The sequence below is a fragment of the Rhynchophorus ferrugineus genome, unplaced genomic scaffold, assembly GCF_030347505.1.
Source record: "Rhynchophorus ferrugineus isolate W39M unplaced genomic scaffold, kcgeb_rfMv2 rfM11, whole genome shotgun sequence".
Lineage (NCBI taxonomy): Eukaryota > Metazoa > Arthropoda > Insecta > Coleoptera > Curculionidae > Rhynchophorus > Rhynchophorus ferrugineus.
The window spans coordinates 29,354,845-29,368,791 of NW_027472590.1; the positions used below are offsets into that span (position 1 = coordinate 29,354,845).

The 13,947-nt window shown below is 33.9% G+C and overlaps 2 protein-coding genes across 2 annotated transcripts; one reads left to right on the forward strand and one right to left on the reverse strand.

Annotated features, from left to right (window-relative positions):
* Nucleotides 1-6,155: 6,155 nt before the first annotated feature.
* On the forward strand, nt 6,156-12,852 carry LOC143205193 (spondin-1). Its single transcript, XM_076418326.1, has 8 exons — nt 6,156-6,291; nt 6,356-6,664; nt 7,937-8,142; nt 8,494-8,749; nt 9,406-9,564; nt 11,800-11,952; nt 12,016-12,292; nt 12,346-12,852. The coding sequence occupies exons 2-8, from the start codon at nt 6,454-6,456 to the stop codon at nt 12,782-12,784; spliced, it is 1,701 nt and encodes a 566-aa protein (XP_076274441.1). The 5' UTR covers nt 6,156-6,291; nt 6,356-6,453; the 3' UTR covers nt 12,785-12,852.
* Nucleotides 12,805-13,904, reverse strand: mIF3 (mitochondrial translation initiation factor 3). Its single transcript, XM_076418356.1, has 2 exons — nt 13,261-13,904; nt 12,805-13,207 (listed from the first exon to the last, which is right to left on the reverse strand). The coding sequence occupies exons 1-2, from the start codon at nt 13,810-13,812 to the stop codon at nt 13,049-13,051; spliced, it is 711 nt and encodes a 236-aa protein (XP_076274471.1). The 5' UTR covers nt 13,813-13,904; the 3' UTR covers nt 12,805-13,048.
* Between the last annotated feature and the right edge of the window lie 43 nt (nt 13,905-13,947).

Below are 13,947 nucleotides of genomic sequence, written 5' to 3' on the forward strand. Positions count from 1 at the left end.
CAGTGGGCAATAAGTATTATTATATGATTTCCGTTATATAATATAACTATCCTAACATGTAGATCACTTTAGTAAGTGATCTGCTGTACAACTTATAATCTAAATCTCAATCTAGATACTATTCTAACTTATTTTAAAGTATATCCTAACTTATTCTAAAAACTATTCTAGCTTATTCTAGAGATTATTAAATCTCACTCTATATGTCTATTAACCAGTTCGTACAGTAGTTTTCGTTTGAGCCTACGCACTTCACTGCCATCGCACACGTTTAACTATTTGGCGAGTGCATTGGGATGCGCAATAGTCTTTCAGAGTACTTTGCACTAGCCCTTCGAATCACGCTCGTTATGGGTTCTAAGGGGATATCGCGCTGAATCAGTTTGTTGGACATGTAATAAGGGGCATCGACGATGACTCGCAATGCTTTATTTTGGAACCTCTGGAAGATACCTATGTTAGATTTGCTAGTAGTACCCCACAGTGCAATACCATAGATCCAAATAGTATAAGATCAAATTTATTTCGATGAAAAATTTCGAATATGGGCTAGCTCATATTCAAGTACTATCTCATATTCAAGTACTATCACTAAGGTGGGACTAAGGTACTAAAATAATCAAGGAAAACTTGAGATGTAGAACAACTGGTTAAATCCACAAAAATTGTTCGAGAGAAGAAAATGGGTACCTTAATAGCAGCAAAAACTTTCAAATAACCAAGAACGACTTTGCAATGTTTTAGATTGAAAATTGAGCTTACCGCAGAAGAAGCGGCTGTCATAACATTAGGCAGGAAAACAATATTGGGTACACGGTTGAAAAATACTTTAGTGGAATATGTTTTGACGATGGAAGGTAAGTTTAATGGATTGACAAGGGCATTTGACAAGAATCTTCTCAAAGGCATATATGTTGACAGAACGTAACAACCTCCAAAATACATTCTATGAATTTGGCATAGCAGATAAAACATGGTTAAGACTATTTCTGAAACGACACAAAAATAAATTGTCACTAAATTAACGTAAATTGTAGGCTTTCTACAGGAACCTAATTTGCAAGCATAATTTCTCGTCAACTCTTGAACCGGATGTACAAAAAATATATAGACAAAAAATAGAAAGAAGTCTAGAAATAAGAAAACAAAAAATGCAATGAAGTGATAGACAGTAGCGGTGAAGAGGAATTTGATTCACACACTGAGCCAGACGCCATATTAGGGAAAGAAACCCTTGCCTCTATAGATGCAGAATGTATGTTCTGCCAGGAACATTTTCCAGGCGCAGAACGCAGGGGGAGAACACTTCGGTGGGTTTTCGGCGCATAATGACTGTACAGGACCAGAATTTGATAATTAGATATGTGATATTTGCAAGTAAGATAAACAATTTCTAAACAACTACCAAAGTTTTTTGAATTCTTACAAGATAAGCATTATATGAATGTTATTTTCTTAAATTATACTTAGGTTCCCATTTATAGCCTATGTTTGAGTAACTTTTTCGTGTTTAGGATATATTTTATGTTATATGTTATGCACTGTTATTTAATGTTCAATTTTGACAATATATTTTAACAAAAAAACATATAAAAATGCTACTCTGTTATCAAAAATATATGACAGAATAAAGTTACGTTAATAAAACGTTGATTCTTAAAAAGTTTTTTTTATTTTTGATACAAAAACAAAATGGTAGCCTATATTTAGTTACTTTCCTCTAGAGTATATAGTTAAGACAAATAGTGGAAGAAGTTCAATCTCAATCCATTTGAGAGAGTAAGTAGTAAAAGCATTCAGAGTTGGATTGGTTGGTGCAGTGGTAAAGGTGACAGGACGGTCCACGTAAAGGTGACAGGACGGTCCACCTACTGTTGCGATAGTGGCGGGTTCGAATCCTGCTGGGGCATGGTCGTAAATTTATGGTTGTGATTGTTTAATATTTGTGATTGTCTTAGGTAAGAGTGCAAAATCCGACAAGGAAAATGTTCCAAATCACTCCAGTAACCAGGTTGGGTAAGACCGGATGTCTTCTGGGATTATTTCTTAAGTGGTCACTCGACAGTCGGTAGGCTTATGCCGAGGACAGTGGTTCGGAGCCTACGTTAAACTGTAGGTCCAGTCCAAAAAAATCCTCGCTGGTAAAAAGAGACTTTAAAATATATATGAAAAAAAGCATTCAGGAGTATTTTTTATAAAATATTTCAATTTGAATGCAGGTTTTCAAAACTAGTGTGTTACAATGCTATAAAATTTATATACATAATTATATATTTATGACAATTTTTAGTTATCTCTTTGATTCATACGAATCGAGGATATTTAATGACACCACTTTTGTGTTAAATGTACAAACCATTTAAATATTGATGGTGTGTATTGGTAAAACATTATTATAATTATATATAAACGTACTTTTTAAACACGAATTATAATCAAATATGATTCTAAATAATCGACTGACAACATTAATGATATTTAATATAAATTTCATGGATGTTCAAGTTCACAGAAACTTTCTTTAAAATAGTTTGCAACTTGTAAAAAAGACAAAAAGACTACTGAATAGTATTAGGTATCGGAATTAATTCGTAACGTTCAATTTTTCATAAAAAAAAGCTTATTTCATAATCTAGTAGGAAATTGGAAAACAATTGTCGGGGCGCCAAAAGTAACATATTGCAATAACAGTTGCAAAGAAACACTGAAATTATAATTTGTAATAATTTCTATATATTTAAAAATAAATTGCTGTTCGTTAATCTCTGGCTGAACTGATTGGGTAATTTTGATTTTCGTCACAGAGTATTACATACAGATTTAACTTAAATAGGCGAAATCGAGGACATATTTTGCGTGGTCCCGCAAATGCAGGCACTAGAACCATCATTATAATTGCTTCGTTGCCTCACAGAGAAGAAGAATGAAATCACGAAACATTACCCACAGTTTAAACCCAAGATATGTCCAAATGGTGGCATAGCAAAATTACATTGAAGGTAAATGTACACAGATATATACCAAGAGCCAAATTCTGTTGCCCTTTTATAAAGTTGTTTGTAACAGATCAATTAAAAAGGCCCGAACCTGACACATAGATGGCGCTACTACAATTAATTTCATATGTTTTTAGTTAGCTTTAACCCTCAAAAGATGCGTGTATAAATTTGACAGCCGTCGGATCATTAGTTTATGAATTATAGTATTTTGAGTGAAGCAACTTTTGTTATCGTGAAAAAATTGATAAAAAGGAATTTCGCGTGATGATAAAATATTGCTTTTTGAAGAGAAAAATACAGTTGAGAAAAAAATTTGGCTTGATGCCGAGTTTCTGGACACAGCCCCAGGAAAATCAACCATGAAGGTATGCTAAGTTTAGACATGGTGAAATGAGCACCGAAAACGATGAACGCAGTGGAGACGGTGGCTCAAAGGAAGTTGTTGCCGACGAAAACATCCACAAAATGATTCTTAATTACCGTAAATTGAAATTGAATGAAATAGCAGACATTCTAAAGATATCATGAACATGTGATCATGATATCACTGAACGTGTACATACGAACGTATCATTCACGAATATTTGGGTATGAGAAAGCTCTGTGCAGAGTAGGTACCGCATGAGCTCACTTTTGACCAAAAACAATAACAAGTTGATGATTCGAATCAGAGTGTGAAGATGATCAAGCGTAATAAACCCGAGTTTTTGCATCGATAACTGACAATGGATGAAACATGGCTCCATCATTTCACTCCGAAGTCCAATCGACAGTCATTCGAGTGGGCTGCACATGATAAATCCGCTCCAAAGCGTTGAAATGGCAACAGTCAGCTGGCAAAATTATGGCGTCTGTATTTTGGGATGCACATGGAATAATTTTCATTGACTACCTTGAAAAAAGAAGGACCGTCAACAGCCACTATTACATAGTGTTATTGGACAGTTTGAAGGACGAAATCGCCGAAAAACGGCTGCATTTGAAGAAAAAAAGTGCTGCTTCACCAAGACAATGCACCGTGTTTGTAAGTGAAAATTATGGTAAACATCCATGAAATGGGCTTCGAATTGCTTCCTCATCCACCGTATTCTCCAGATCTGGCCCCCAGTGACTATTTCCTTTTCTCAGATCTCAAAAGAGTGCTCGCTAGGAACAAATTTTCGTCGAATGAAGAGGTAATCGTCGAAACTGAGGCCTATTTTGAAGCAAAGGACAGATCGTACTACAAAAACAATATCGAAAAGTTGTAGGGTGGCTTCAACCCTTGAAAGGGAATTTTGTTGAATAAAAAAACCAATTTTGCTAAAAAATGTGTTTTACTATGGTAGGACGGGGACATTTCAATTGATCTGTTAAAGTGCTACTAATTAAACTTAATTATTTTGAAAAGTTCATTTACATAAACGAATGTATACTGGTTAAGACAGTGATAATTAATATTTTCGGTTAAGGCTACTTAACCGAGATAGGTGGTAATTTCTTCGGTCTACGCATCACCTCATCTACCAGTCTACGAGTCAGAAAAGTTTATTATTTAACAAGTATGTTTTAAAAAATACATTAATACAAAATAAAATAATACAATTTGTAGACCAACAAATTGAGACCGATTTTATAGACTTTATAGACAAGATCTCATGACTGTTTTATTATATTTTTAATAGATATTTAAGCTGTCTCTTTAACTACTCGCTTTTACCATAATAAGAGCACAACAGTAAATTTCATATATATAATATTTTGTTGGTAAATCGAGGCAAATCCTCAAATTTCAACGGCGCGTACAATGTTTTCACATTATTTTAGATAAAAAAATATCAGATATTTGGGTATAATCTTATTGCTGAGCTGATGTGATGGAAGACACAACTCCTCAACGGTTAGGAGTCGGAGGATATTTCTTTAAATATTATGGGGACGTACAGACAACTAATTGTATACTTAGTTATTTAGGTAAGCTGATGATGAAAGCAGAGACCGGACTGCTATATCCTTCAGGGGTTTTTGAAGAGTTTTAGTAAGGGTTCAATTTCTTTTTTATGCACTCTCCATATTATATGAGAAGCCGTAGAAATATTGCCGTCTCGGTGTCGAATACAACCAATACAAAAATAATAATATATCTTGGGTCAAAATTAAATTACGAACAAAATAAATCTAATTTGTTGCTCGTACCGACTTCAAACTGATAGTTAAAATAATATTGTAAATAGATAAATAGGTTTAGGTAGGGAATAAGCTAAATACGTGTAATAGTTAGTTTAAATGAGGTTTTTGTTTATTTTTATTCCTTATTTAGTTTTTGAAGTCGGTACAATTTTCATTTGTAAAACTCTTTTTGGTGCTGTGCAAGATATAATATTGAGTCATTTTATATTGAGTATATTGATAAATAAATTATGTTCGTTACCTTACATGTTGTCTTATTTTCTCGTGTTCTTTTTAAGATTAAATATATTTATAAGAGGTTAAATAACTTAGACATATTATATAAAATAAAAATAATAGACAATAAACTTAGTTGAATTTAATTTGAACTTAAGTATCAAGTGAGATTTTAGCTTAATTTTGGGAATTCGATAATATATATTATACACTTCAAGAATAAGAATAATTTACAGAAACTAAGACTTTGGTTTGTTATTGTAATGTTTATATATTGATAAATAATTGTATATTCCTTTATTTTCACATTTTTCTTTTCAAAATTATTTTAAAATGAAGGTTATTATAAAAGGTTCTTCATGTTACATCCTTTATATTATAGGAAATGAAAAATATATCAGAAACATTAGTTTAATTTGTGAATGCAAGATAACTTATTCTATTTCTATCATATTCTTCAAATGCACGTATGATTTTCAAGAACTGGCAACATTGCAAATTCAAATCCTTGTACGCATGCCAGGATTCCTCAGAACCAGACCCTTGTAGAATTAGAATTCTAACACATTTTCGCTTGAGCTGCTAATTTTTGCCCAACAAAGAAACAGAAAACATTAATTAATCTCAAAAACTATCCTATATTTTATATTATCACTGAAACCAATATTTAAGTGTCAAGATAGTTTTTGAATGAACCCATAACTTCGCTTGGACGATTGTAATTTCTACAAACGCGTAAATTATTCTTATCGCATTGCAATTATCAACACATATTTTAAGAACGTAACTGGACCAGTCTAGTAGTATATCAGTAATGTTCGTGAAGAAATACGCACCATCGCAGTTATTTATTTGCGGATATTATTCAATGTACATAACTTTCGACTTTTACGGGCGGTTTTTCAGCGTGAGTGCATAGCGATATTCGGAAACGAATTCATTTCACTAGCATTGACCTATATATTTTCTAGGTCGATACATAAACACGAAACATCTTATCTGGACAGTGACTTGCGGCTGACTAACTTAATGTTATTAACTCAAGCCATCATTTCAAGCACAAATCAAGATGAAACGGACACCAGTACAATTTGCACTAATTTTAACAAAATTGATGTTGTTAATGTCGCTAGTAACGTTCGAAGGCGTCACGTGCTACAAATGTGACGTTCTCAAGTCGGAACTTATCGTGACGGAACAAACGAAACCGGGAACCGCCAAATATTTCCTGGAGATCGCAGACAAACCGGAAGAATACGTTCCGGAAGAACGATACGAAAGTAAGTGAACCTTAACATTAACAGGTTTATTGAAAAGTCACCGGCCTACCATAGTAAAACACATTTTCTTGGCTAAATTAATTTTTTTTATTCAACATAATTCCCTTCAATGGTGATGATACACTGATTATAGCGACCCTCCAACTTTTCGATGCCATTTTTGTAGTACGATTTGTCCTTTGCTTCAAAATAGGCCTGAGTTTCGGCGATCACCTATTCAGTCGATGAAAATTTCCTCTCAGCGAACATTCTTTTGAGATCTGAGAACAGGATATAGTCGCTGGGGGCCATATCTGGAGAATACTGTGGGTGAGGAAGCAATTCGAAGCTCAATTCAGGGATTCTTGACACGGTGCATCGTCTTTGTGAAGCAGCATTTCCTTTTCCTTCAAATGCGGCCGTTTTTCATCGATTCCCTCCTTCAAACGGTCCAATAACGCTATGTAATAGTCGCTGTTGATGGTACTTCCTTTATCAGACGCCATAATCTTGCCAGCTGACTCGACATCGACACATTATCATGACATCGTATGCAGTGCACTCGGATGACTGTCGATTGAACGGTGACATACAGAGTGACATGATGAAGCCATGTTTCATCCATTGTCACATATCGACGCAAAAACTTGGGTTTATTACGCTTGATCAGCTTCAAACACTACTCCGAATCATCAACTCGTCGCTGTTCTTGGTCAAAAGTGAGCTCGCGCGGCACCCACATTGCACAGAGCTTTCTCATACGCAAATATTCGTGAATGATAGGATGTACACGTTCAGTTGATATCTTTAGAGTGTCTGCTATTTCATTCAGTTTCAATTTACGGTCATTCAAAATCATTTTGTGGGTTTTTAAATGTTTTCGTCGGTAACAACCTCTTTTGGGCGTCCACTGCGTTCACCGTCTTCGGTGCTCATTTCACCACCTCTAAACTTAGCATACCAATCCTTGATGGTTGATTTTCCTGGGGCAGTACCCGGAAACTTGACATCAAGCTAAGTTTTTGCTTCAACTGTGTTTTTCCCTTCAAAAAGCAATATTTTAGCAACACGCGAATATCCATTTTTTCACAACAAAAGTTGCTTCGCTCAAAATGCTATAATTCACAAGCTAATGATCCGACAGCTGTCAAATTTATACACGCATCTTTTGGGGGTTAGTGCTAACTAAAAAACATATGGATTTAATTCTAGTAGCGCCATCTTTGTGTCAGGCTGGTGACTTTTCAATTGAGCTGTTACACCATACACGTGCCTTTTTATGATTTGCCTCAGTTATAATCAAGGGGGACCGATTCGTTTACATGAACCCCAAGTTTAAAAAGTTCATCGTCACGTTGGAACCGAAATCGAATGCTGACGACGATGACAACGTAACCCCCCAGACGGGAAAGTTCGAACTCGGACCGGACGGTCTCTCGAGATTCAGTGACAAGTGCAAGGACACCGTCGTGGAGGCGAACACACAACCGAAAAGTCAGGTAAATTAACTTAATGGATATTTTTTCATACTAACACACTAACATCGTTAATCTAGCTAACTTGGGTTGTTTCTTCCAAGGAATTCTACATCTGGTTTTTTATTTCCGCACATACACTGGATACACCACACTTTTGAGGTTTAAGATACATTCTAATCAAACAATAGTGATTATACTTAAGACACAAAAATGTTAATTGTGCTTTATGCCAGACACACAAAAGCGACGTCGTAAACAAACTGAAACAAACAATCGCGTTATAGAAATCGGCCATTCAAATGCCTTTGTAGGCCAATTCAAATGAACCTATCAAAAAAGTGGTCTCAGTCTATATATATATACTCTATGCAGGTGACCTTAATATGGAAAGCCCCGCCTTCTAATAGCGGTTGCATATCGATGAAGGCCGTGGTCATCGAATCTCGAGAAAAATGGTACGAAACGGACGAATTCTTATACAACGGTCCGCTCACCAAAACCTTGTGCGAAAACGTTAACGAGAACGAAGACGTCTTACCTGAAGTTGAACCTACGTGTTGCGCTTGTGACGAGGCGAAGTACGAGTTAGCTTTCGAAGGAAAATGGGTGCGTAACATGCACCCTAAAGGTAAAAAACATCTATATAGTCTATCCAAAGTAGTAGTAAACTCACGTCATCTCAATTTACGACGTCAAACATTCTAATATAAATAAAATAATGAAACAAAAATGTCATGAAATCTAATTTATTTTAATATTATACTACAACAAATGCAAATATGATCGAACGATTTAAACTACAGTTAATTAAACAGCCACAATAGTTTGTAGGTTAGAGTTATTTTATTATAATATATATATATATATATATATATATATATATATATATATATATATATATATATATATATATTCTGAACACACATATCTATGCACATAAATCTTGAACACTCAACAACACGATTTTCTACAGTTACCCTATATTAATTATATACTTATATAGTTACTTGTTTTCTTTACACTATTTTTATTAACGTCTTGCCAAGGGTGACATAATGTACCATTTTCATGTCTATACACATATCTATAAGTTTTCATAATTTTAATCTTGAATGGGGCTAACATCAAGGTATGTACTATATTTTATTTTCGGTGATTCCAAAATTATATCGTTTCTCTTTAATTTGAGATATTTTTGCTATAGTGCCGATACTAAAATTCAGTGCATAGACTTTTTATAAACATATTTTAATCAACGCTGCCTAATATCAACGTACACTTCAGGATTCCCAGAAGATATCTGGACAACTAGATTCAGTAACATCATCGGATCATCCCACAAAAACAATCACGAATTCTGGAAAGAGGATGATGAACCAAGCGAAGGTATGAAGGAATTAGCTTTTAACGGCAGTACCGGAAAACTGGAATCAGAACTTTTAGGTAAACAATATAACTAAATAAAACAATAAATAATCCACATTTTAATTATTACATAATAATAAATTCCTTCACAGATTTCATTAATTAAAATTTAAAAAATGTAATTTTAATTATTACATTGTTACTAGTCGTTTCCGACTAATCTACAATTTGTCTTCATAATAACTTAAATATAGATATATAACTAGGAAAACTCATCGGCCCTATCTCAGTCTCTGGTGAAATAATGTTTATATATGTCACTGCTGTATTTTTTATTATATGCACCTCACTACACAACACTACACAAGATCAGATGGTTTGATTCTTTTGAGTCTATGTCCTGCTCTGGTGGTATACAAAAGTTGCAATATTTCAATATTCTCATGAAAATGGAGTTTTTCCTCATGCCCCCTTGCAATTCTTTTTATTTCTTGACTTACTGTGGGTATCTAAAGATCTCAATGTGGGTAGTCAGTCCTGTATTATTTGAGTGCGCCCACAATACTTCCCAGGACTTTCTTCTGAAAAATTTGTATTTTGTTTATGTTACTCTTTGCAGAACATCCCCATAATTAAACTCCGTATGTACATATAAGTTTCAGTATTTACTTATACAATAGCAATTTATTATGTACTGATAATTGTGATTTTCTTTCAATTAGAATTATTCTATTCTTTTCTTCTTTATATGTTCCTTCCAGCGAAGTTTTGTATCAAGATTCATTCCGAGATATTTAGCGTTGTTGCTATATGGAAAGATAGTATTATTTAATGTTATTGGTGCTTTTACGATCTGATTGTAGCTGAACTGCACATGTACAGATTTACTTTAGTTAATTTTTATTTTCCAAGCTTGTGTCCAATTATTTATATTGTCATTTGTCTGTTGTAACTTTCGTGTATCACAAGTGTAGAGTAGATAAAGCATTGGTTCCAGTAAACTTCCTTGTGATACACCTGCTTTAGCTTCTTTTATTATAGAGTAAGCTTCTTCTTGTTTGACTCTAAACATCCTGGTTGTAATGTATGATTTTAATAGTTCGGTGTGTTGTTTTAGTAGCATTTTCTGTAGTTTATGAACAAGGCCTTCATGCCTTTGGTTAGCTCTTTCGGCGTGACTAATTCAATCATCAAATTTTCAGCTTCTATGTCCGGTGGATCATATTCAATATTAGTTTCGTTTGATTGGTTTGATTGTCACGTGCCCAATTCCCACATAGGTCTCTTATAGGTGGACTGTGTAGACATGAGCGCTTTAGATATTTCGTACATTTAGTTGAATTCCTTTATTCAATTCTTCAGCAAATCCTTCCGTCTGTTCTCTAGTTTGTTAACGTTGGGTTTCTTTATTTTCTCTTTATATTTTCGCTCAACGTCAGAATCACTGGCGTATGATCTGAATTTAGCTCAAAATGTTCTTCCACTTTTATATAGTTGAATGTTATGTTTCTTACTATGCAGAAATCTGAGAGGTCTGCGGTTTTCTCTTGATGAGTCGGCCAAAAAGTTGGTTTTCCAGTTGACATGTAACTACATCTTAGTTCAACAGCTGCTTCATGCAGTTCATTGCCTTTAGTTGTTGTCATTCTGGAAAATATCAATGTCAGTTTTGACCCATTCTTCAAACTGGTTCCATTTATCCAGCAAAAATATTCAAGACAATAAAAAATTCAGTTCTACAACTATGACGCTGTTATACTAGCATCTATTACATCTCCAATTACCACATCTAACCATTTCTTCTTGGGTCTTCCTTTCCTTCTACCAACACTTTCTTGGCATATTTCTCATCATCGATTTTTGGTCCTTAAAGTTCTCTTCTTACAATCTTTCTTTATCATAGTTATAACGTCTTTCGATCGATGGACGAACCTAATTATTTTGCACACTTCACAATAACATAATATCCCTCGTTCTAGTGCTAAGCTGTATAACCAGATTTCGCATGTGCAAAAACTGTATTTTGTAACATTTTATATAACAACCCTGATGTTTTACTATCTCAGTGTGGCATATCTTATTATCTCATTATATTTCATTCATATCATATCTAAGCCTGCAAATAAAAAATCTTCAAAATAAATATAATAATAGAAAATAAATAAATATACAAAGAGCAACATAAATAAATAATTATAAAGACGGCAATATACTAATTATGATAATGCGTACCACAACAAAGTACGTTTTATAAAATGTGGATTATTTTTGCAGGCTTCTGATATCAATATATTTAAATAAAATTAATTTCAGCAAATATTGGTAACTTGAGAACCATAATAAAGGCAAGAGGAGTAGCCTATCCAGATATCACTTCATCCTCTTACGCGATTTTTAAAGTCAATAACGAAAATCATTTGGTCACCTTAGCAGCGAAAATGATTCCCTCTCCAGATTGGATCGTTGGTAATATATCTATATCTGAATCACGTTAATTAATCAATTAAAACGTTTTATTTCGTTTTTCAGGGCTGTCTAACATGGAATTATGTTTATCAAATTGTTCCTGGCGACAATCCAGATCGGTGAATCTGTATCCTTGGGATGTAGGAATCGATGATGCTTTAGAATACACGAAAAGCGAACCATCCGACAACCCCAAACCGGTAATTACCAGAATAACGTCATCAAATCCTGATGATGCGAAATCTCCATTCTACGATCCTGACGGTAAAAACATGAATCCTATCGCGACTGTTCACTTCAAACTGCAAAAAGTTATTAAGAAGGAATGTGATCCAAATAGGTATTATTGATGCCCTTTTAAACCCTAATCGATGTAACTAAAAATCATTTTAGAACGCCCGGCGAAGAAGAAAATGGAGGTGAAAGTCCTAACGGAATAGTTCCAGAGGATGAAGTACCACGGCATCATCTCCCCAGTGGAAAATCTGGATGTGAAACAACTGGCTGGAGCAAATGGTCTAGCTGCAGTGTCCAATGTGGAAGAGGTCATATGACAAGAAACGTAAGGTTCAAACACAATCCAGGCCCAAACGATTGCTTACAAATAAAAAAGGAAGAAACACATGAATGTGAGGCTGCTTGTCAAAGTGGTGAAGAGGAAATTAGAATATGTGCTAACATTATATGGGGAGCATGGTCATCATGCAGTGTTACCTGCGGTAAAGGCTACAAACAAAGATATAGAGTACCCAGTGAAACAGAAGATGATGACGAAGCAGACAGAGAATGCCCAAACAAAGAAGAAGTGGAATGCTATGAACCAGACTGTTAAAATATATGAATAATCAGTATATGCTTAATATCAATTTTTATTTAATAAAATAAATAACAGTTAACAATCTTCAATATTATTCACAACACTAAACATTAATTTGCATAATTTTTATATAATTCCTTAAAATAAAACCAGTCATGAAATGAAAAAATCTCTGAAAATAATGTATTACTTTGTTTTATGTTTTATTTTTATATATAACTTATAATAGAAAAAATATTTAATTAAAAAAATCACACTAATACCCCCCACTATATATAGTCATAAATTCCCTTTATCGTCTTGGTTTTTATCTTCACTGCCTGATTTTGAAGCTTTCGGAGGAAGTACCTGAAATTTTATATCTGACCCTTTCTTCCGCATCTGAACCACACGTCCATAATCTCTAAGGCTATTTTCCATATAAGAATAGATATCTTCCTAAAATGTACACTAAATGAGAATGTGTAAAATCAGTAGGTCAATATAGTTACAGCTTTTTTAATATGATCTTTATCACTATTTAAAACTACTTTAACTTCGCATCTCTTCTCAATCCATTTTAAAATCTTGTTAATATGAATTTTTAAATCATGCTCTGATATATTATGTCCTATCATTAAAACTTTTTCTCCTTTAAATCCCGATTTTTGAGACTTTTTGTGCTCCCTTTGTTTTAAATCTTCTCTGTAATACTCTGTTCCAGTCATCAATTTATATATAGGTCTTTGAGTTTTTGTATCAGCATCGATTAGTTTCACCAATTTCAAATCTCTCCTTTTAGCAACCTTCTGTGCCTCTTCTAAAGTTGTGATTTCCATGCCATTACTATGCACTAAAGTTATCTTGGGTAGAATAGGAGTTTTTTTCTTTTTTACTTCCGCAGTCTCTGAATTCTGCACAGCATAGATATTCGTACTGGGTTTATTCGAAAGATTAACTGCTTGATAACACCCACATAGTGTCGGCCTATAACCCAGATATGATGTAATTAGATTTGGTAATTTAATGAAGTTAACAGTGCGAAAAACTATTCCAGTTGACATTATAAGTAATTATAATTTTAAGTCAAATATACTTCAGAAATATCCACAAAGTTGTAACAAAAACTATAGGTTATGTACTATCACATCTTCCCAAAATGAAATTGGAAATAGTCTTTAAGAAAAAACATTTAGAAA